This window comes from Pelobates fuscus, chromosome 2, assembly GCF_036172605.1.
Source record: "Pelobates fuscus isolate aPelFus1 chromosome 2, aPelFus1.pri, whole genome shotgun sequence".
NCBI lineage: Eukaryota > Metazoa > Chordata > Amphibia > Anura > Pelobatidae > Pelobates > Pelobates fuscus.
Window position 1 is genome coordinate 292997919 of NC_086318.1, and position 24386 is coordinate 293022304.

The 24386-nt window shown below is 39.0% G+C and overlaps 2 protein-coding genes across 4 annotated transcripts in view; one reads left to right on the forward strand and one right to left on the reverse strand.

Annotated features, from left to right (window-relative positions):
* Positions 1 to 24386, reverse strand: part of NKAIN2 (sodium/potassium transporting ATPase interacting 2) — a 1209657-nt gene that overhangs the window by 489928 nt on the left and 695343 nt on the right. The window lies entirely within an intron of this gene.
* Positions 5916 to 11690, forward strand: LOC134585789 (homeobox protein TGIF2LX-like). The gene is made up of 3 exons (XM_063441258.1): positions 5916 to 6055; positions 7214 to 7359; positions 10772 to 11690. The coding sequence occupies exons 1-3, from the start codon at positions 6007 to 6009 to the stop codon at positions 11216 to 11218; spliced, it is 642 nt and encodes a 213-aa protein (XP_063297328.1). The 5' UTR covers positions 5916 to 6006; the 3' UTR covers positions 11219 to 11690.

Genomic DNA, 24386 nt, shown 5'->3' on the forward strand with positions numbered 1-24386 from the left:
CATTTGAATTACCCGCCCAGTTCCGCCCCCATGAGCCTCTGCGGCTCACAGAGACGGAACCAGGAAGTCAGATGGAGGCATCCGCCGGGGCTCTCACCGGCAATCACAGCGCGGGGACATCGCTGGATCGCAAGGAGAAGTTAACCCCTTCAGGACGGAGTCAATAGTGCACGTTCTGATCAAAACAAAACGTAAACAAAAACTGGAATTTGCGCTATATGTCTGTTCACCCATAGTTCCCCTCTTTCAAATTATATGCACCCACACTTATTATATATCATTTTGTTCAGGAGAAACAGGGCTTTGAATATCATTCTATCATTAACTATTCATATATGGAACATCATTTATTATGAATAAAAGTAAAAAAAATGTGAGAAAATAAGATTTTTTTTTAAATTTGCATTTCCGTCTGACATTTTAACTGTGAATGTCATAATACTGTTAGGTTTTACTGCAAAAAAATGCACATATTTGTAATCAGCGATGTCTCACGAGTACAACAGTACCCCCCATTAACAGGTTTTATGTTGTTTTGGAAAGTTACAGGGTCAAATATAGAACATTCCATTTTCAAATTGAAATTTGCCAGATTGGTAATGTTACCTTTGAGACGGTGTGGTAGCCCAGGAATGAGAATTACCCCCATAATGGCATACCATTTGAAAAAGTAGACAAGCCAAGGTATTGAAAGTGGGGTATGTTTAGTCTTTTTTAGTAGCCACTTTTGGGAGACCAAAAATGAATAAATCACCAAACTGATTCTCTGGCTCCGAGGTAGCGATTGTTCACCTAGTTCATGCAAACAATCCTACTGAACAGTGCTCTTCTGCATGTGTAGAAAAGAAGCAGGCATTCATCTAAGTTCAGCAGTGTTCGCGAGTTTGTCTGTCCGATTTAAGTTCCACACACTCAATGTCCAAACACCACTGCCTGCGTTTGTGCACCAAGATGGGTGCCAACTCAGTTCCCACGTGTTCATGCATGCGAAGGGCGGTCACCCAGCCGAACACTTAAGATACAAGGAGCAAACTGATGATGGAGGTGTCAGGAGAGGTTAATAAGGGTTAACAAGCCCAGAGGTGGTCCACAATTCTTGAGTTTGTTCGGTTCCCGAACTGAAAATGGAAAACACATGAACCAAGTATATTAAGGGTGGGTTACATGGCCCATAATCCTTGGGCAGGAGGCTAGTCAGTAGGCTCCTCCAGGAGCTCGTGGCATAGGCACATTTGCCACTATATATGTATGTATATATTTCTTTTAATTTTGGCAGTGTATTGTCTCTTTAAGGATGGAGGCAAATGTGTTTTTTAGTATAGAAATTACTTTAATTTATTTTCCTGTATGTATACCTACAGAGGCGTAACTAGAATCCACCGGGTCCCGTTGCGAAAATTGCCCTGGGGCCCCCCTCCCATGTGCCTAATCTCCCCCCCCCCTGATGTCTCATTCACTCCCCCTTGTGTCTCACTGCCCCACCAAAGCCCCCCCATTCCCTTAACCCCAAAGCCCCTCCATGTGTCTCATTCCCACTGCCCCACAGCCCCTCCATGTGTCCCATACCTTCCTCCCCAGCCCCTTCATGTGTCCAATTCCTTCTCCCCTCAGCCCCTTCATGTTTCCCATACCCTCCTCCCTCCGAGCCCCTACATGTGTCCGATTTCTCCCTGTGTCCCATTCCTCCCTCTCTCCCCTCCATGTGTCCCATGCCCTTCCTCCCTTCCCCCTCCGCTCTATGTGTTCCATTTCTTCCTCTCTCCCCCTCCCCTCCATGTGTCCTATACCCACCCTTCCCCCCAACTTTCATTTGCCCATACCCTCCCTCTCTCCCCCTCCCCTCCATGTGTCTCATACCCTCCCTTTTCTCTTCCCTCCATGTGTCCCATATCCACTTTGCTCAGTGCTGGGCAGCTAGCAAATCCTAGCACCAATCACAATTGGCATGGGGGCCAAACTGGGAGATCCTGTCAAGATCCGTTCAAACCCTGGGGTTCTTCCTTGAGCACCTTCAAGTCCAGATTAATGATCTGCCCAGCCACTGTTCTCAGTGAGTTAAAGGGTTGTGTGCAGCACACTTTGAGTGCTGCATACAACTCATCAGTGAGCCTGCTGATCCAAAAGAAGGCAAAAAAAACACAGTTTGAAGCACTTGCAACAAACTAGGAAAAAAATCCTTCTTGACCCCAAAATGGCAGTCAGATTAATCCTTGGATCAAGCAGCTATTACCCTGAATATTATGACATTATCTTTGACATGTCCTCTTATTATTTTGACCACTAGGTAACCAGACATTGTTGATGCATGTATGTGCTTGCATCAACAATGCTGCTGAAATGATGCTAGGCTTGTGTCAGGTTGAGGTGTCAAACCATCTAAATTTCCAGCAATCTGAGCCTGATTCTATGCTAAGTGGGAATGTACATCATGCTGACTGCCCAAAATATGTCAATAGGGAGTCCAGTGAAAGGAGTGCTTCTGTAGATGTCTAAAGAGTTTGCCAAACTGCTGCATGAACAAACAAAATAATAAATTCCAAACATATAGCTATAGTTAAAACACCTTTATTAAAATAAGCTACAGTGGCTGAGGAGCTTGAAGTGTCCCTTTCATCATAAATGCAAATAAGAACAGCAAATCTTGAGCATAAGTGTATTGGACAAAGACAATTTTGACGGACGAAACAAGAGAAAGCAAGTGACAAGAAATCTGAATCTATGTAAAGCTGACATATATGTGTGTGTGTATATATATATATATATATATATATATATATATATATATATATACACATATACATATATATATATATATATTTATTTTTATTTTTAAAGGAACACTGTATGTACATTTATAAGAAATGTATAAACCAAATCTTATTACCATGAAACCACACCAGAATAATTACCAGCTTTGAAGTAGTTTCAACTACACGGCAAGATAAAAAATAATTCAAGTTCTTTTTTATGACCAAATTAATATTTTTATGACAAAGACTATGTCAAGTGCTCAAAAGTTTATGGAAAATGTAGTCTAATAAAACTGGTTACAAATGTTTCAAAAATGGAGGCCTAAGCAAAGCAAATGTATACAAAACGTGACATTTAGCCTTTCAAGAGTTGTTGGAACACAACAATATAAAAATCTTCCAATTTCAGTTATTGCTATTTCAATCTCATTCTTTGCAGGTTTAAGCAGATGACACAAATAGTCTATGCTAAAATGATTTTAATTAAATATAAGGTACTTTTTAATGAAATAATAACTTGTAGAACAATCTATAACTTAAATTTGCCATTATGTTTACAATTTTCAAAGATTTATCTTCTGAATACATAACTTGCCCTATTTTCACCTAATTCACATCACCGGCTTGTGAGACAGGACACTTAATAAATGCTTTAAAGGGACACTCCAGGCACCCAGACCACGTCTGCCCATTGGAGTGGTCTGGGTGCCAACTCCCACTACCCTTGACCCTGCAGTGTAATTATTGCAGTTTTCACATTGCAGGGTTAACTCCTTCTCTAGTGGCTGTCTACTAGACAGCCACTAGAGGGCACTTCCTGGTTTCTAGCACAGGTTTTCTGTGCTAGAGCGTCGCTGGACATCCTCACGCTATGTGCGGGCCTCCAGTGTCGCTCAATTCCCCATAGGAAAGCATTGAAAGGTTGCAGGCAAGATATCCACTACTTTTGCAAGTTTTTTTGTTTTTTTAATAAAAATGCAGAAATTAATGTATGCGCGTCTCCATTAGGGTTATATATACTAAGCAGTAAATATTTTTAATTTTTTTATTTTGGCAATGGACTGTATCTTTTAATGTTATGTGTCCATAAAGCACAGTTATCCCAATTAGGGTTAAAAGATCTACCATGTTTTCTTGAGCACACATTACTCGTATATACTGATGGGTATAACATGAAAGATAAAGTCGTTAAGTAAAACATATAAGTCTTGCATTTAGAATATCAAATAACAAATAAAAGGGGGACTCTGGATCATATGAAAGATTCAAAAGCAGAACTACGCTTCCATGTGCGACCTGAACACATGTACAACAATGATTTCATAACAGGACAGTGATTTGGCATTACTAGACTCAATGCAAAGGCTTGTTTTGTTTATAATAAAATTAACCGACCATATCCTTCAGAGTCCCAGAAATCTGGCACATTTAAGTAGTAATAGAGTACATGACATTCATATTATATACAGCCCTAATGCACTCTTGAGTAAGATATGAGATATGTAGGATCACTCAGTAAAGTGAGAATTGCCAGGTATTCAAAGCAAATTCAAAGACAATTTTAAATTCAAGGCCAAAATAACTGAACTGCAAGAGTAGGTGACCAGGAGAATGTTTCCAAAGCAGCTATTCTGGCCTTACATTTCAAATTCATGTCGAATTAATGACACTTTTCACTGTAGAAAATAACCCTGATGGTTTCCTTGCCATTGATGGATTCCATGAAAGAAAGGGATTAATGTTATCATTACAAATATATACTGTTAGCCAAGACGTCATCTTCCAGGATAATATCTGCCAAGTGTTAGTATTAATAATGTTCTTTGATCATTTTACTAACATTATTAAAAATCTATAATGAGAGATTCATATAGAATAGTGTATTTACCAATAATTACTTAAAATTATGTCTTTATTTATTTTGTATGCATATACTAATGGGTTTTTAATCAACAAATTACCCTGTGCTATGAAGAGAATGTTTGGAAAAGTGATAATGGAAATCAGATAATTATAACATTATTATAACATTAGTCTGGATAGCTAGATATTTAGTGGTATCCATGGCGAGAAGATAAAATGTCCTTGCATATACTTAGGGCTATTCACTAAACTATGAACTCCAATGAACTAAAATCAGAATGTTGACATTTAGGCTAAAATCGTCAAGCTGTGACTATAGTTCAGTTGGACAATTCAGCTTTGTATGTGTAAATTGTGTTATTCATATATAAATTTTCGACATTTCAGAATTAAGAAATGTATAAACAAAATTCAAAATTACAGCAAATTCACATTAGAATGTCAAAATGAAGGCCAAAATATCTAATCTGGAAAATATCTCATGGTCATCTAACTTCACTATTCAGCTTCACTATTTTAGCCAACATTTTGTTATTCATTTGTTATTTGGAGTATAGCGAATGATCTTCTAACAAAGACGTTAAGTGAACTAATAACAATTGCAAAATGTTTCCAAAATAAAATTCTCCAATCAATATATTTTTCCAGTTAGTCCATTTAATTTAGAATTTACCAATAGTTTCATTGTCACACAGTTCATCCAATCAGAAACATGTTTTTGCTTTTAATTAAAGGGATGCTCCAATGTAACTAAAAATAAAATAAAAAGTCACTATTTAGTATTTATACCCCAATGAAAGCATACAGCCTTTGCAATTACTCCCCTTCTTCCCCAACCTGACTTTCTGTGTCTGTCCAATTATGGACTTCCTAATGCAGCTCAATGTGAAGTCTTTGCAAGGCAGGTGCTCTGGGCTATTGCTTGCCTCTTACGTTCAGCACCACTAAGCCAAACAACCAGGGAGAAACAGGATCAGTGGTCTGTTTAAAAAAGGGGATGTAACATGGTCAATTTATAAAAGTGTCACTTTCTACTGAAATCTGAACTGTTTCTGAAATGATAAAAAAAAGAGGACACTTTTCATACATAAAGCATTTCAGTAAGATACAGTGATTTAGGGATCTGTAAGGGTCCCTTTAAATGCAAACTTTCCAATTCCCAATTTGAATCCAATGAAATCATTTAGATCATCAATTGAGTGAGTAAAATTCAATTTAGATTACTCCCAGCTAACTTTACACCCTGCTACTCCCTTCTTTAATTTGATTGGGTTTAGTTATAATTTGGCAGCAGTTAAAAGAACCACATGATGGTTTGTTCATTCTCTTTGATTTTGTTCTAAATATTTTAGCTGTTTTTAACAAAGGCTTACACAAGAAGGGATTTTTAATAATGATAATTTTAAGCAAGTTTGTCGATCCAGTTGCTGCTAGATTGAAAGGTATGCTACAGTACATAATTATGACAAGTGTGATGCATTTTCTAAAAAAAAATCATTCTAGGTTGTCAAGTATATATCGGATAAGGCATTCCAGTGGTAAATTCCCAAATGCTCCATAAAGGTGAAATTGGGAGAAGATTATTCTTTCAAAGTTAAATGTCTTTTGTATTAGCCAGTTAGACCTATGAATAAGATCTCATGTCAAACATGCTTTCTTACAGGGCTTGTCCCTAAAGTGTGAAAGTGAACTTGGTGAAATAGTTGATATGGAAAACTTTTCTGTTTGACTAATTTTGCCCAAAATGGTAAGAATTCTTGTAAATTCCTTAAATCACTGTTAAATGCATGATTTCCTTGTGCTGGAAATAACTTTTTCAGCAAAACCCTAATGCGTGGGTGTGTGTGTGTGTATGTTTTGTGTGGTTTTTTTTTTTTGTGTGTTTTTTTTTTTTAAAACGTGTGCATATATCTCTCACAAGAATTGTAAAGGAACCAGTTACCAGAAGAAACACCATCTCGTGTACTGTACTTCAAACTGTATCTTGCTACTTGGTTCCATCACTTTTTCCATATTAAAAAAAAAAAAAAGTGAGCTAGTGATGCATCAGGCAGCCTGACAATAAGAAGCCAGACTGTGCAGTGCTCTTGACAGGGTCCTAGTGCCCTGAGTTAGCACAAGTATAGCTAATCATCCAACAACTTTGAGAGTTCCCTGGTGTCCACAGAAGCAGTCTCAGTACAGGACCCTAAAATGTGGAATACTGGTAGCCCTGCCATATAAAATGGCTGTCATGAGAATTTTAAATCTGGCAACCTAGTTCCTCCTCCCTGCATTCCATCATTACTAAATGTTTCTACTTTAACTCTGGATATTTTTACACAAAGGTGTTAAAGGGTAATCAAGTGCTGCCATTTTATTTATTTTTTATTTCATGCATGTCTAGCGTAGAAAGAGGTAACCTTCTGGGTGGACTACATCTCCTCTGATGCTTTGCCAGCATCGGAAATGTAGTCCACACCATCTGCAGTGCCAAAGGTTGCTTACCCCAGGTCTAAATAACTAACTGGTGTCTGTAGATCTCGGGACCAGCTGAGAGATATTCTGTTTATTTCTGTGTACATGTGAAGTCTAACAAAACATTTATTAATACTTTGCAGAATATAAGGCTATACTGAAAAAGAAGTCTCTGCCATTTGAAACCCATATGCTTTTGCACCACTGGCTGTCTAAATGTTTATATGTTAAGCCAGATGAAGTGGAGAAGAAACAACTGGCTGCGATGACTTCATTAACTGAAAGACAAGTGAGTGTGCTAACTAGTCTCTGTACCTGAGAAGACCTTGGAGACAAAGACCATTATGTAACTTTATTTTTATTCCTCTTTATGGCATATGATGGTGACCAATATGCTGGACTCTTCAAATTCTGATTCCTCATGACTTTCAATGGTTACTCCCTTCTCTACTAACTTCATAACTAGCAAGTTTGCTAGTGGATTTTTTTGTTTGTTTTTGGTTTTTGTGCATTGTTCAGCATGAATATAGTAAAGGGGTGAAAAAACATGAGAAACGGTGCCTGCATATGAGTTATAATGACCTTATGGGTGTAAGGGCTGGTTGAAAATAAACCAGGTCGTTATAACCATCCAGTAACGTGGCTAATTGAGCTTGTGGTGAGATTCCCTGAATTGAGGAGTACCCCTAACTGAAGGGGTATTTGAGGGTGGAGGGAGTTGAGATATAGTGGGTGTATGCATAATATTGCTATATCTGAACAGTGGTTGATCATATATCATGATGTAGTTTGCTAGCTACATTTAATGAAAGGATTGTTCAATTAAGATGCATGTATTCATTCTTCTCCAAAATGCATGTATTGCCCGCTTTACTTTCATTCCTATGCCCTAACTTATCTTCTGCCTTCACCTACTTATCAGTTTCAAGCGGTGCACCCTTGTTCAGTTCCAAGTTCTGCCTCTACTCTTGCTTTCTAGCTCCACCTATAGAGGATGACACTAATTTGTCTCTGTATCTTTCTTCTTTGTGAATGATGTACTAGATGATGATGATGATGATGATTATTGTAATCTTGAGTTTTTAAACACTCTTGCTAAAGAGTAAATTGTTTCTCAAACTGATCGCTTTCCAATATAGTCAACCATGAACTGTTGGCAGGATTATCCCATCGATCCATTCTTGAAATATGCTCTTTGCCATCTAGTATATTTCAAAGTCTACGTTATCTCACCTCTTATAAATATAGCAAATTTCAAGTAATTTGGATTTCAATGTCTGTTACACTGTATACATATCCTACATTTTCATCTAGATTGTAAACTGTCATACAACTCTTGTTTCTGACCTCAAGCAGTTTGCCCAATGGATTTTCACTCTATAAAATTATAGCATGTGTTCTATAAAGATTTTAAACTACTGTGTATAAGACGACACTTTTTTTAAATATTGAAGAAATTAATATTTTAAACGTCAAATATAATTTTTATATTTTAGAGGTGACTTCTGAGAAGAACACCCTTCTGATTATCATGCCTTCCCTGTGCTATGGTATTCTGAAGTTAATGGCTCCATAGTGCATGCTGGGAGACTACAGCTCCCACAATACAGCAGGTGGTGTGAGGGCATGCTGGGACATCACAGTAGTATTCCCCCCACCCCCCATAAATATAAATCAGAAAGGAGCAAAACCTTAACCTGCTCCTTTGTATGGTGTGGTATGTCTCTGGAGCTCTGTGGGAAAGTGCTGCAATCTGCTGCAGCTCCCACACATATAGGGACCTTCCTCCTTGCCACAGCATTCAGAAGTGGATCAGCGGGAGTGAGTTCTGGTATGTGTGGGCTGTGGCACACTGAAATGCATCAGGTGCCATCTTGGGCACAGTTAACCCCTGCAGTGACATTCCATGTATAAGACAAGCCCCAATTTTAGACTAAAGAAATTTAGGAAAAAAGTCTAATACATGGAAAAATATGGTAGTTTGTTAATAAGCTAACGTCTTACTGTTCATGTAATACACATCTGCAGTGCAAAAAGTAAATGGATAAAACAGAGCAAAAATGTAGGGTGTGCCAACTAAGGGTATCTCCAGATTGTAAAACTACAATATAATGTGATGGGATACCAAGGAGTGAGATACCGTTCAAAGTGCATTACAAGAGCTTGTGGTCCTTTCTGGTAACATAGTGAAATATGTCACAAACCGCACAGAAGTCCAAATTTTAAATTCTTATTCAGTGGAGCTAGAACTGCTCTAGGCAAAACTGCATTCAATGTGGTTTTAATCCCCACTTGTAGGATATCCCTTTATCAACATTACACAAGGTAATAGTGAGAACCATTTGAAATAAAAGAAACAATAGTGCTTTCCATTGAAGTATGCACAAACAAGTGAAAATGTACTTACCTTAAACAGTAAAGCAGGTGTTACGGGTCCATAATCTAGGAATATCTGAAATTAAAATGCTCAAGTATATAACAAAACCAGCTTGAAAGGTGGCCAAAATGTGTTAATAATTTTCTTAAATTAAAATCAACAATGCGTTTAACCCTATTAAGGGCCATTTCAAGTGGAACAAAGTACCTGTAGGGTGAAATGCATTGGATTTTCACTGTTTTGCCACATATTTTGAGCATTTTCATTTCAGATATTCCTGTATTATGGACCTGTGACACCTGCTGACTAATTTCCAAAGAATCCTAGGTGGCGGTTATACCACTTACACCTTGATCAAAGAGTGGTGTATGCTCTGTTTTATTGTGTTAATAATATTGTGTTCACTTATTTGTACGTGCTTACATGGAGTACTACTGTGGTGAAGGAACCAGTTACCAAAATGACTACCACATATTGTACTGTACTTCAAACTGTATGTTGCTACTTGGTATCCCCTTTTTTATTTTATTTATTTTTTTATTATAAATCTGGAGATACCCTATATTTTTTTTTTTCTCGGTTTTAGAGGGATCCCTTGTTGGGTATTGCTGCCTTGCCATTTTAAATTCAGCACTTTCCCACCTGTATTGTGTTTACTGTTTTTATAACTTAGCATGTTGTGAATGGGGAGCTCACTAAGTTGGAGAATATGCCCACTAGCTGAGATCACTACTCTGCCTAGCATGCATATGGATTGGACTACTCTGAAGTCTTATAATTGCTATGTCCCAAAAAAATGGATGCACTAACTTTATAGTCAATATCATTTTACAACATTAAGTTGATAAATAGCCCCACTGTGTCCCTAATATTAAACCCTGTTTTCAGACTACATTCCCTCTAAATGTTAGTGTGTTCAGGTGCAATCTTTTCCCATACACACAAATGCAACTGATTTGAGTATTTCTGCCGCTCATTCAAAGACTGCCACTATACATGGAAGCTTCTTTGAAAATTCACTATTACTATGAAGAAAGCTGTCACGGTTTAGATCACTTTAATAAATATAATCAAATGAAATACTGAATTTAACCACTACTTTACAGAAAACTTTTAAAGATCCACCATTGCATGAAAGGATGATTCTAATATACCTTTGCTATCAATCATTTTAGAGTAGGGTATTTGAAGTCCTGTGGGATTTTTTTTAATTTTTTTTATTTTTTTAAGACGGCTCATATGAACATTGGGTTAACGTATATAAATAGAACTCGTGTCATAGTTTTAACACTATATAACTGCCTTCTATCCTCTCTGCTTACAGATCTCAAACTGGTTAAAATATGCCCGCCGACGTATTTTACGTGAAAAGATAATGATGAAAGAAATAGATCCCGTCCAGCTTGGTTTTAATCAAAGTGGAAAAAAGATGAAGCTAAGATTTAAAAATCTCAAAAAGCCAAATTTTCTAAAACTTCCAAAAAAGCAAAAGTTTCAAACCTTTCCAAAAAGAAAGTCTACTGTTGCTCTAGGACATCAGACCTCTTATGAATGCCCACCTCTTAATTTGTTAGATAAAGTTATGACTAAAGAATGTATCTCTAAAAGTGGTGATGTGACTCGGCCATGTGTGACACTCGTACATCTAGCGGAGGATCTGAGTCTACTGCAGCTCCTGGCTGATGTTGCCTCACAACGTAAAGAAGAAATGGAAGCTGAAAAATCCAAAATGGAGGCGGCCTTCATTGACCTTGATCAAAAAGAGCCATAATTGAATGGTTATACATCTCCACCTCCTGTAACCATTCTGAAAAGGCAAAAAAAAAAAAATCAGGGTTGTTCTATGGGGGAGAGGAGGTAATGTGTGTTTTTAATTCACATCCTTGGTTGATTTATGCATAGCATCTATTCATAGTAACATCTCTTGTCAACTACCTCTGACATGCCTGGTACCATTTTTATATGCTGCATTCTTTGTAAGTCAAGAGTTTCTATGGCTTGTCTAATCTGCTTTATACAGACCTACTTTAAACAGTCTTTCTCTGGAGCTTCAATCCGCAATTTGGTTTGTTTTCTGTATAATAAATATGGTCCTCAAGGAAATGATTGTCTGCCTTGCCTACTTATTTGGTGACTACAGCATGGAAAGTAAATATGGTTCCGTTGAGTGAATCAATCTGCTTTTTCAACCCGTTATGATTGATCTTATGGCTAGTCTCTTACTTTCCAGCTGTACACCTGCCCCCCCCTAACACTCCTCAAATAATATTAGTTGCTTATTATTATTTTAGAATGGCTAGCTTCTTAAGCTGAAAGCATAATGTCTTAGAAGCTAGACTCCTACATAAGGGATGATATAGATGCAAGTTAAATTCTTCCACTTTGTTTTTAAAGTTTAAAAAAAAAAAAAATCTTGCTGGTCAACTGCATAGATTACCCGGTATATTCTATTGTCATTCAGTAACAATTCTCATTCCTGTAGCTTTAAGATTCCTTCACCTTAAAATAATAAAAAAAAACGAATTCTACCCTTTCAATAACTTTTTGTGGCTTGTTTTAAAAAATTTTTTTTTTTTTTTTTTCTTAACCTGATTTTGCAATGACCAGCGGAAGACTAGAAAATTCTCATGTAATTTAAATAGCTTTTTATAACCCTTCAATTGTACACTTGGCTGGCTGAGCTCAATAAGCTGTTACCCCACATATTAAATGCTATACCCCTGAATATTGTCTTTGCAAGAATTCACCCAGGTAATCTCTAAAAATGGTAATGCTCTGCATGAAGAGGTGTTTTTTATTGGACCAAATAACATCTTGGTTATAAAAGCAAATAACATGCTTTTAGACTAAATCTAATTTCTGTCTAAATGCATGACCTTGTGTCCTATATCTGAATAGATTTTCAGATAATGGCTTGCATTGGCCAGGCCTAGTTGTGTTTATATAACCTATCAAAGTGCAGAGTTTCTAAACTAAACAGATTAAATAAAAAGGCTAACAATTTATTTTTATAATTAAAATCTTCCATACACTTAATTTGACGTTCACCTCTACACTTTGCTAGTGCCAGAATATCTCTTTAGAACAGGTGCCCAAAATTGCACAGCATATTTAAAGGTAAAGTTGTATCCTTTTGATACATATGTGTGTAGATGTCTATATTCTGGCAATTAATGCCCCTTTGTATGCACAACGATATCTTATTGGGCCTAGCGACTGCTGACTGACTCTGGAAATTGACAATCTGTAAAACTATTCCCCAACTGTGGTTTATTTTTTATTTTTTATTTGTTTTTCTTCTCATAACTCACTACTGTTTAGGGCATATGTTGCTTGTGCATAACTTTGCATTCCACTTCCTCTGCCTTTAAGTGTCCAGTCCCCTAATCTCTTTAACTCCTATTGCAATGAAGTAATATGCACATGCCACAAAACTAGGTGAGGTAATAGAAATGCCTGTTTTAAGATCACTTGTATTAATACATTTTAAAGAAGTGGTAACTGAACCCTGGGGGACACCAATTACTAACTTTGTTTAGCTTTAACATTTATTATTCTTGACAACTGTCTCTAATTTAAGCCAATAATCTACCCAAGCAGAAGAATGTATCTTTTTGAGCCCGAGTGCCCAAACTGCAATACATGTCAATGTTTGTTTTTCCTCAAAGTGCCAACATGGCAATTAAACATGAATACTGAGGTTTAAGTTTAGAAAAAAACTACTCGTACAGTTGTCCGAACTAATTACCATCTTTTTGTTTTGAAAGAACACCGTTCAATTATACAAATTTTAAACTGTATCATAACAAGCTTATATGTATTCGTAGCTCCAACAAATGCAATACATACACACTGACTGCTGAACAGACACAGCTAAATACACACAAACAGACTGCTGAATACATACACAGTCCGCTAAAAACATGCACACACAAACATACACAGTCTGTGAATACGTACAGTCTGCTGTGTACATACACTGCAGTGAGGGGTGTAGATGTATGGGGGGGGGGTGTGTGTGAGAGGGGTGCCCTGTGTGGAGGGTGGGGGTGCTGTTTGTGTGTGTTAGGTGCTGAATATACATACAGACTGCTGAATACATACACACAAACTCACACTGCATTGAGGGGTGCAATGTAGCTGTGTGTGGGATAGGGTGTGTGTGTGTGTGTGGGGGGGGGAGTGGGGGTGCTGTGTAGCAAGAAGGCATTGGTAAAATGAATTGCAAATATATTGAGGTTGTCCTAGTTAAGTATGGTTTACCAACATCTTTTTTAAAAGCAATATGTGCATTATAATCCATCGGTGCAAGTGTTTAACTAAATGCTTCTATCTGAACCTTTTTAATATTACAAATGGCACTAGGTAGGGTTGCCCAAATTCACCATTCATTTTATTATGGCTTTAGAACCTATATTTAAAAAAAAAAAAAAAATCAGAGGAATCCCTTCCCAAATTGGTAAACAACTACTTTCCCTTTTTGAAGATCACATTTTGATAACACTAACATATCCAACTGTCTCTCTTAAAAGTTCTTTCTCTCATGAATCAATCTGGAAAAATAGCATACCATAAAAACAATGCAGTGCTCCCATTTAATATACAACATAATGTGCTAACTACACTTCATACTCTGTATCCTTTTGATTGGTGCACCAAATATATAAAATATTTAGTTAAAGTAACACTACATCCTCACTCCCTCATTCAGGAAAAATCAAAGTCTATTAAGTAAACTTCAGAATCAACTTAATAGTTGGTTGTTACATGACATTTCTTGGGTTGGTCACATTCACTCCATCAAGATGAGCATATTTCCACTAATTTTATACTTGTTTTGAACTCCAACTCTCTAATTCTCTTTAAAATGCTTCCAACGTACATTAAGCTCCCACATCATGAAAAAACATATTTCATTAAAGACCCTTTATATACTTGGGATGACAGACAACAAATGCTATTATGTGACATCCATTCTATTATTGTGTCTGCTTGAAACCGCATATATAATTCCATATACTGATACTCAGCTGCTGTGGATGCCATCTCATTTCTGCCCAATGCTAGATTGCATGTTGGAAACCACTCGACTAACACTACACCTTTGGAAAATATGGATATTCAATTTCATTAAACCTTGCTCCTTCTTATATTTTACTCCACTCCAATTTATGACTGTCAATTGTCCAACATTCTTTCCATACAAAACATACTAAATAAGGGTCATATATTATCTTTCTCTAAATTAAAACCACAATTCTCTCTCTAACAGAGAAATCTTCACATACTTTTCAGTAAGGGTGTCCATGAAAGGGTGTCCAATTGTATAGGTCACTGGGAAACTAGCAGAAATTTTTTGTTTTGATGGTGTTTGACCTCAAATTGACTAAATCACATTTACCCTTCATTCCATGATAAGTGCTTGCAAATGGGGCTTGAATGCTACACATATTCTGGAATTTCTCAAAACTATTATCATACTGGTCAAAAATATCCTACAGAAGCTGTGAGAGACAACACTCCCTCTGAAATCTTAAATCTTTTTTACATGCTACCAGACTCAGTCTCGGCTGCACAACACATCTTATAAAAAAAAAAAAAACATCATCACACATCATTGGAAATCTACTACAATATCCTTAACAGCATTAGCTTTACAAGTGCTTCAATCATGTAAGTTTCATGAAAAGATGTCACAGAGAAATCACGGTACTCTACAAAACTATAATAAAGTCTGGCCCATTGGTTATAAACACTATGTCACCTTAAAAGAGTAGCTAATGTTCAACAGAGAGCACCCCAAATCCCTACCTCTTCCCAACTTCCTCTCTTCTTTTCCCATTTTTATTTCAGCTGGTTCTTTTTTATTTCTTTGTGTTTAGCTACTATAACCCAGCAATAATACCATTGGCACATTTCCCTAGCATAGTGATATAACATGACTATATAAAAATAACATTTATATATATATATATATATATATAAAATGCAGATACTATGCACACTGTTACTTTATCGTTAAATATTGATAAATATTGATACCATATTATTATGGCATTTTGTACTTTACCCAGCTTTTTCCATAACTTTTAATAAAAATTATACATTAAAAAAATACCATTTCATTACACTTAATAAATCATTAAACATAATTCCTTATCTCCTCAATAATAGTCAATGAAAAAGAGAATAGTTTTATGAAGACACAGGTGAATATTTTTTCCTAATAAACCACTGTCAATCTGGTTTAAATACCACTGTATAAAGCCTTAAATACTTGGTACCTACTAAACTCTTACTTTTAAAAAGCCACAATCTTTGTTGGTTGCTAAGGCAACCATATCAGCAACATTCATTTAAATGCCACTATAATAGCCTGACCATTCACACAGCATCTTCTTTCTACATATGTAAGGCTGTGGCCTGTAGTTGTGGGAGGAGTTACCCAGCCTATAAACGACCGGTAACCCTTCTACCTGGGCCGCCGACGATCGCTTGGTTTCTCTCCCGTTACACCCAAGCCACCTACGGTCCAGTTGCAATGAGCCACACTTGACTCCACAGGCTCCAGCCGAGTCGCAGGCTCTGCTTGTCTACGACACCATAAGTACAACGACGGTCGGTTCTGGGTGGCCAGCCATCCAAACTTCTTTCTTCATGACATGTCACATTTTGCAGCCTTTCAGGCCAATTTTAATGTCAGCCATTTCACAAACATTTGCGGCTTTTAGCTTGAGTACGTTTCGAGACTTTTGGGGGACCATGACTTGTGTTTTATGGCTTGGGTGTCACAGGTGTTTGTGGCTTCGGGGTTACCGGTGTTCACGGCTTTTGGGTCTGGCAGCATTCAAGGCCTCTGGGGCTGGTAACGTTCATGGCCTTTTGAGCAGGCAGCGTTCGCGGTATTTAAGGTTTCACTTGTACCCAAGCCGGTTCCCTAGCTATTCGATACTTGCCTGTCCAGATGCTCAGTTTCTCTATAGGTAAGCAAATTTTGGCTTTTGGCCACCATATAAATACTTTCTACATGTGTTACAACAACTGCTAATGAACTGCATCACCAATTGTAACCACAGCATCATACGACCTTTACAATTCTCGCTATTCAACAAACTTGTCTATTACATATGACAATATTATCACGCAATATATATATATACATATATATATATATATAAAACTTTCATCACAATTTATCACAGCTACTTTTTCATTACTTAGGTTGGTCTCTACCTACCGCATTTAGAATACAGTGTTGGGATAAGAAGGTATGTTTTTTTCTTACATTACATAACCTCTTGACATTTTATTTAGTTTCACATTAAGAAGTAATTTTTCCATTACAGCCTTTCTCCACATAGAAATGAACATAACGCACGCAAGACCGAGATTAACCATATGTTGCAAGGTACTGCTCGATCATACAGATAGTGTCAGTGGAACTGGTACTAGGGTATAGGAGCTGTCCATAGTGTAAATAATGTAAATGGTCCCGCGTGGCCAACTCCCATCCTCAACAGGGAGGTACTAAGCCCATCAGCCCAAAAAGTAGGTAGAGCCTCGCATTACCCTCCTAATGGGTTTACAGTTACCATAAGTAATTTTTGGCTAGAGCAGCGGCAGCCTTAGCCCAGTTCAATACATGCACGGACTGGGGCCAACTCGACACAGAATTATTCTGCCAACACTTCGCATGTTTGAAGCCTCCATCTTATGCCTTGTGCACATCCATTTTGTACACCACCAATTTATGTCCCAACAAAGCCAAACTACCTACTACCAGCCAGGCCGCTACCCCCTCCCACAGCCCAGAGAAAGGCCTAAAAGACAAACTAGGTAGACCTATAGTGTTTTTAGGAAAAGCCCAAATATGTAATAAGTTTATTGCCGGGAGCTGTGGCTTTAGCGCTTGTAGATTGCTTCATATTTACTCTGTATGTTTCAGGGCGCATGCAAAGACCATGTGCTCCAACCAGTTGTTCCCAAAAAATGACTAACCGAAATAAACATTGATGTTTTGGCATACTATTTATCCACTCACCCTTCTAATCATTTGATATAATTTCTCATATCCGGGCTCTCACAAGGGTTCCACACGGGTGTAATTGCACTCCCCTCTGGTACATTGGAATGTAAAAATTTATAATCTGCCTTACTTGATCCTCATACTGTAGACAAGCTGATCTTTAAAGAAATTAAAGCAGGATTTATGCTGGGTCCTTTCAGTCATCCCCCTTTTGCAACCTGGCATACCAACCCCATTGGAATAGGCATATTCGCCGAAACGCTATGTTGACTCTTACTGAATATAACCAGATGCCCAAAAGTAATGCACTAGCTGGATGACTTCTTATTAATAGAACCAAGTCACTCTACACCTCAAAGTATTCTCAGCACCAAGGCACTTTTTTCCACACTTGGGGTACCCCTTTCAGATGATAAAAACCATAGGTCCAACAACTAACCACATCTTTTTGGGAATTCAACTAGATTCCAAACACATGCAGTACAGTCTACCAGTTGCAAAAATTCAAAGAATTTGGGAGGCGCTAAGCGGTTTATTAACTCAAGATGTCTGTACATGGAGAGAGCTTAGGTCCCTCCTAGGTTCACTGAATTTTGCAATGTGGATAATCCCTCAACGGAGGTGTTTTATCTCGAGGCTATTGTGCCTATTGCCTCACCTCCGTGAAGACGACAGTATAGTCACCCTGGACCCACAAGCAAAAGCAAACCTTAAAACGTGGTACAACTTCATTAATAACTGGAACGGGAAATCAATGATTAGCCCTCCCTTAACAAACCACTGCCCTGTGATGTGGACAGATGCCGCAGCGTTTACAGATTATGCAGCTATATATAAAGATTCATGGCTTAGAGACACTTGGCCTCCCAAAACAGTTAATCCACCCTCTTTTCACAAAACATCAGCACTGTTTGAAATATATCCCGTAGTGGCAGCAGCTCACAATTGAGGTCATTTATGGATAGGTCAAGCAGTGAAATGCACAGTATTTCAAACACAGCAGCATGTAATATAATAAATAAAGGCCGTCCCTCTTCAATCACTACAGTGAAATTAGTCAGGAAACTGACCTGGCTAGCAGCTATAACTTCTTTATAGTTTGTGAACATATTCCTGGATGCCATAATACAGCAGCTAATGCCCTTTCCCATTCTCGTTTTCAGGATTTCTACAAACACCACTGTACGGCCAAGTAGATCTACTTCTTATTCAGAGCAGTAAATTAACACAAGCGGCTCTGTCGGATAACACACTAAAAACATATAACAGAGCAAAATTACACGTGTCGAACCCTTTTTCCATAGAATCAATGGTGGCTTTCACAAGCTTTTGCCACCTCAATGTAAAACTTAACTATAACATCATTAAAGTTTACTCGACAGGCATCCAACACCATTTATTAACGGCTTTACCTGACCATAAACCTTTCATGTCAACATACCCAATCAAAAATATTCTTAAAGGTATACAGCAACTAGGTCTACTGACCTCAGCCAAACGTGAACCCATTGATGGACCCAAATTCCAGGCACTGTCTGACTTATTGGATTCATGACCTTTCAAGCTACAAACGAATAAAATACATTCTTTACATAGCGTTTTATGGCTTCCTATGTCCGAGAGTTCCCTTTAGAATCATCGAAAGTAAGTGATCTCATTAAAATCCAGGACCACTACATTCTAATACCCAGACAATCCAAAACTAACCAAGTGGGTTCACCAATCGAAATCCCCTTTTATCCTACAGATAATGGTGCCCAGTCAAAACCCTAGATATATACCACCAAACAATTTCTCAACGCCTTAGTAGCTCTCCTCTAGACATTGAAATTTTCGTTTCATAAGAATGATTTTGTACTAAATAAAAATGTAATTCATTAATCCTGAATTTCATTCTCAAACCATTCATTTTCGAATGATATTTGTTAAAAAACAGCACTGCGCATGTGCAAAAAACCTTAGGCCCCCCCATTATTTATTTATTTAGGGTCCCCACCCGCCACTCATGGGTGGGGACCAGGGGGGAATATTACGTCCCCCCATTATTTATTTACAGTCCCCACCCGCCGCTTAAGGTTCCCCGTTTATATTAATAGCTCCCACCTGCGGGTCATTTACATTTAAGTAAACATACGAAAAAAACTGAATTTTCGGACAAAATCGTATTTGTACGAAAACTAATGCACTTGTTTACTCTCCTCTGCTACCTTTACACGATAAACCACTTACGTCAACATTTATGTTCTACATCCATATTCGTTTCATGAAACTCAGACTAAACCCAAATTCATTTTCCAGTCACTCTTTTAGAATAAGAGCAGCTACAGCAGCCTCTAGCAGAGAAGTACTAGTACACATATTTAAAAGATTAGGACACTGGAAATCATCTGTTTATTATAAGTATATTCTGCAACCAGAGAAGGAATTACGTAAAGCATGCAAAAGTTTGGCAATGAAGTTATGTGTTTGTTATTTATATATAAATAAAGCCTTTCTCCGTATTTAACTTTTTGGCCTCTTTATTTTCAGGCTAACCGCCCATCAGTTTCGGCACACCAAAACCGGCTAACATATCTATTCAGCTTTTGTCCCTGACCACAAATGTAAGACTGTGGCCAGTAGTTGTGGGAGGGATTACCTGGCCTATAATATGACTGGTAACCCTCCTACCTGGGCCACCTTTGATTGCTTGGCCCACCCTCTGCTCCCTTTATGACATCATTTACCCGGTGGGCACTCTTTATTTTCAGGCCTAACCACCCTTCAGTTTCGGCACACCACAACCAACTTACTCATCTATTTGGCTTTTGTCCCTGACCACAAATACTGCTTTACTCTAAAAGAAAAGAAAAAAAGTGCTTTACTTGTGTAGAGTGTGTCACATTTCTGAAAGTTTAGAATAGTGCAAGTTTAAGAAAATATCTGCACTTTCATAATTAAGTGAAGAAGCATGCTAAACAACCGTGGAGGATCAGCTACAGGAAATAGCATGGCTAGCGCATGCATGCCTTCCCTCATTTCAATGGGCTATATTACATCTTATTGAGATGCTTAGGAAAGCCATGATTGTGTGCATGCATGCACTAACAGCTCTAACACAGAAACTGTCAGGATCGGGACAGGGATCCAACACGCAGAGTACAAACAGTAGCCAGATACGTATACCGGTCCTTAGAATGGCCGGACTAACGTAAGTAGGTACAGTATAGAATGGTCAAAGACAAGCCGAGGTCGAGGGAACGAGAAGACAGGTAAGCGAGAGACAAGCCGGGTCAGAGGGATAACAGAGATAAACAGAATAGTACAACAAGCCGGGTCAAAACCAAAGAGAATACTAGAATACAAGAGCACTGAGTGACTAGACAAGCTAGAACCACGACAGGGCAATGAGCTGACGAGTGAAGCAAGCTTAAATACCCTGAGTCCGGAGAGTAGACACGCCTCAGCTGAGTGCTGATAGGATAAAGCCAATAGAGTGGCAGGTCGCTCGGGATAGCGTCAAGACGTCACGTATCGAGCGTCATGTTAGAAAAGGAAGCGGATCCCTTGCGGCCAGCGTTAGAACGACTGGATGGACCGCGAGGAACGGGAGATATGGCGTGTCTAGACGGATAAACAACTAAGTCTCTACCCTTCTCAAAGGTAGAGACCTCAGGTACCCTGACAGTACCCCCCCTCTCAGATACGCCCACCGGGCGGAAGGAACCAGGACGAGATGGGAAGCGGGAGTGAAACGCCCTGCGGAGACGAGGAGCATGGACGTCCTCCTGAGGTACCCAACTCCTCTCCTCAGGACCATATCCCTTCCAGTTGACCAGATACTGTAATTCTCCCCGGGACAATCGGGAATTGATAATGGAATTAACCTCGTACTCCTCCTGACCGTCCACCTGAACAGAACGAGGTGAGGAAACCGCAGAAGAGAATCTGTTGCAAATCAGTGGTTTCAGCAAGGACACATGAAAGGAGTTGGGAATGCGTAAGGCCGACGGCAGAGCTAGGCGATACGCAACCGGGTTGATACGAGACAAAACCCTGTAAGGGCCTATGTACCGAGGCGCAAATTTCATAGAGGGAACTTTTAAACGAATGTTCTTAGTACTCAGCCATACTCTATCCCCAGGGACGAAAACTGGAGCCGCCCTTCTGTGTTTATCAGCGTGTTTTTTGAACAACATAGAATTATGCAGGAGAATCTGACGAGTCTGATCCCACAACTTCTTCAGATTGGCGACATGATCATCAACCGACGGTACTCCTTGGGAAGAAGAGACCGAAGGAAAAATGGAGGGATGAAAGCCATAGTTCATGAAGAAGGGGCTGGAACGAGTAGAATCACAAACGAGATTATTGTGTGCGAACTCTGCCCAAGGAATCAAACCGACCCAATCATCCTGGTGTTCGGAAACAAAGCAGCGCAGATATTGTTCAATCTTTTGATTAGTACGCTCAGCGGCTCCATTAGACTGAGGGTGATATGCAGAGGAAAAGTTCAATTTGATGCCTAATTGAGAACAGAAGGATCTCCAGAATCGTGAGACAAATTGAGAGCCTCTATCAGAAACGATTTCAGAAGGTATCCCATGTAAGCGAAAAACTTCTCTCGCAAAAATCTCCGCCAATTCAGGAGACGAGGGAAGTTTAGGCAACGGTACAAAATGAGCCATCTTAGTGAACCTATCCACCACCGTGAGAATAACAGTCTGTCTCTTGGAGGCAGGTAAATCCACAATAAAGTCCATGGCCAAACAGGACCATGGTTTCTCAGGAATGTCCAAGGGGAGCAACAAACCACAGGGAGATGCGTGAGGCTGTTTAGTCCTGGTACAAGTCTCGCAAGCCCCGACGAACTCCTTAATATCTTTTCGTAAGGAAGGCCACCAGAAATCCTTGGAGATCAGGGAATAGGTCTTGCGAATACCAGGATGGCCAGCCACCTTGCTTTCGTGGAAACACTGTAAGAGCTCCAGTTGGAGTTCAGGAGGAACAAATTTTCTTCCCTCAGGAGTCTGTCCAGGTGCCAGATTCTGTAAGTTCAAGATCTGGGCAAGCAGCGGAGAATGAATTTTGAGACTTGTGTTAGCAATAATGTTGCATTGGGGTACAATAGAGGACAGAACCGGTTCAGAAGAGACCAAAGGTTCATATTGGCGAGATAGAGCATCGGCTTTAGAATTCTTTGAACCAGGCCTATAAGTAAGAACGTAGTTGAAATGGGTGAGGAATAACGACCAACGAGCTTGCCTGGAAGACAATCGCTTGGCCTCTCCAATATAGGACAAGTTTTTGTGATCCGTTAAAATAGTAACAGGATGTAATGTCCCTTCCAATAAATGTCTCCATTCTTTTAAAGCTTTGATAACAGCTAGTAGTTCTCTGTCCCCAATGTCATATCTGCTCTCCGCACCAGACAATTTTTTAGAGAAAAATCCACATGGATGTAATGGTTTATCCACACCTAGCCTTTGGGATAGGATAGCACCTACGCCAGTCTCCGAGGCGTCTACCTCAAGTAGGAAAGGAAGAGTGGTATTAGGGTGAACCAAAATTGGGGCGGAAGCAAAAAGCTCCTTGAGAGTTTTGAAAGCAAGGAGAGCTTCCGTAGACCAATTCTTAGTATCAGCCCCCTGTTTGGTCATATTGGTGATAGGCGCAATAATCGAAGAGTAACCTTTAATAAAGCGCCTATAGTAATTGGAGAACCCAATAAATCTCTGAACGGCCTTGAGACCCTTGGGTAGAGGCCAATCCAGAATGGACTGGAGTTTATCCGGGTCCATCTTAAATCCCTCCCCAGAGATCACATAACCGAGGAAATTTACTTGGGATTGGTCGAAACTACATTTCTCCAATTTGCAGTACAGACCATGTTGAAGAAGTTTGTGCAAAACCCTTCTGACCTGTTCGTGGTGAGTCTCAATCTCTCTAGAATGTATGAGTATATCGTCCAGGTATACAATAACACACTCCTGCTGAAATTCCCTAAGAACCTCATTTATCAGATCCTGGAATACAGCCGGTGCATTACATAACCCAAAAGGCATAACTGTATATTCATAGTGACCGTAGCGAGTATTGAATGCCGTCATCCACTCGTGTCCCTGCTGGACTCTCACCAAGTTATATGCCCCTCTGAGATCTAACTTGGTGAAAATGGTAGAACCCTTTAAACGATCAAAGAGTTCGGTAATCAAAGGAATGGGATAAGCATTCCTAATGGTTATCTTGTTTAAACCTCGATAATCAATACAAGGCCTAAGTGAACCATCCTTCTTTTTAACAAAAAAAAATCCAGCCCCGGCAGGGGAGGAGGATCTCCTAATGAATCCCTTGTCTAAATTCTCGTGAATATACTCCTCTAGAACTGAATTCTCTTTAGTAGATAACGGGTATACATGTCCCCTGGGAGGCATGGTACCAGGGAGTAGGTTAATCTTGCAATCAAAGGATCTGTGTGGAGGTAAGGTATCGGCTCTCCTTTTATCAAATACTGCCTTTAAATCCAGGTACTGAGGCGGTATTTGAGTCTCTGTGGGATTAGAGGAGTTAGCCGACGTGTTCGCCAGACAAAGAGGCGAGACCCTCCGCAAACATTTCTCTTGACAACTCTGACCCCATGAAATTATCTCCCCTAACTCCCAATTAATGATAGGGTTGTGTCTCTTTAACCAGGAGTACCCCAGGACTATGGGAATAGATGGAGAGGAAATGATCAACAGGGATAGGTCTTCCTCATGTAAGATACCAACAGTTAAATTAACAGGTATGGTCTCACGGAAAATAACAGGCTCAAGTAAAGGTCTACCATCTATAGCCTCAACGGCCAGAGGTGTCTCCCTTAACTGGGATGGGATAGTATGCTTGTTAACAAAAACTTGATCGCTAAAGCTCTCAGCAGCTCCAGAATCAATCA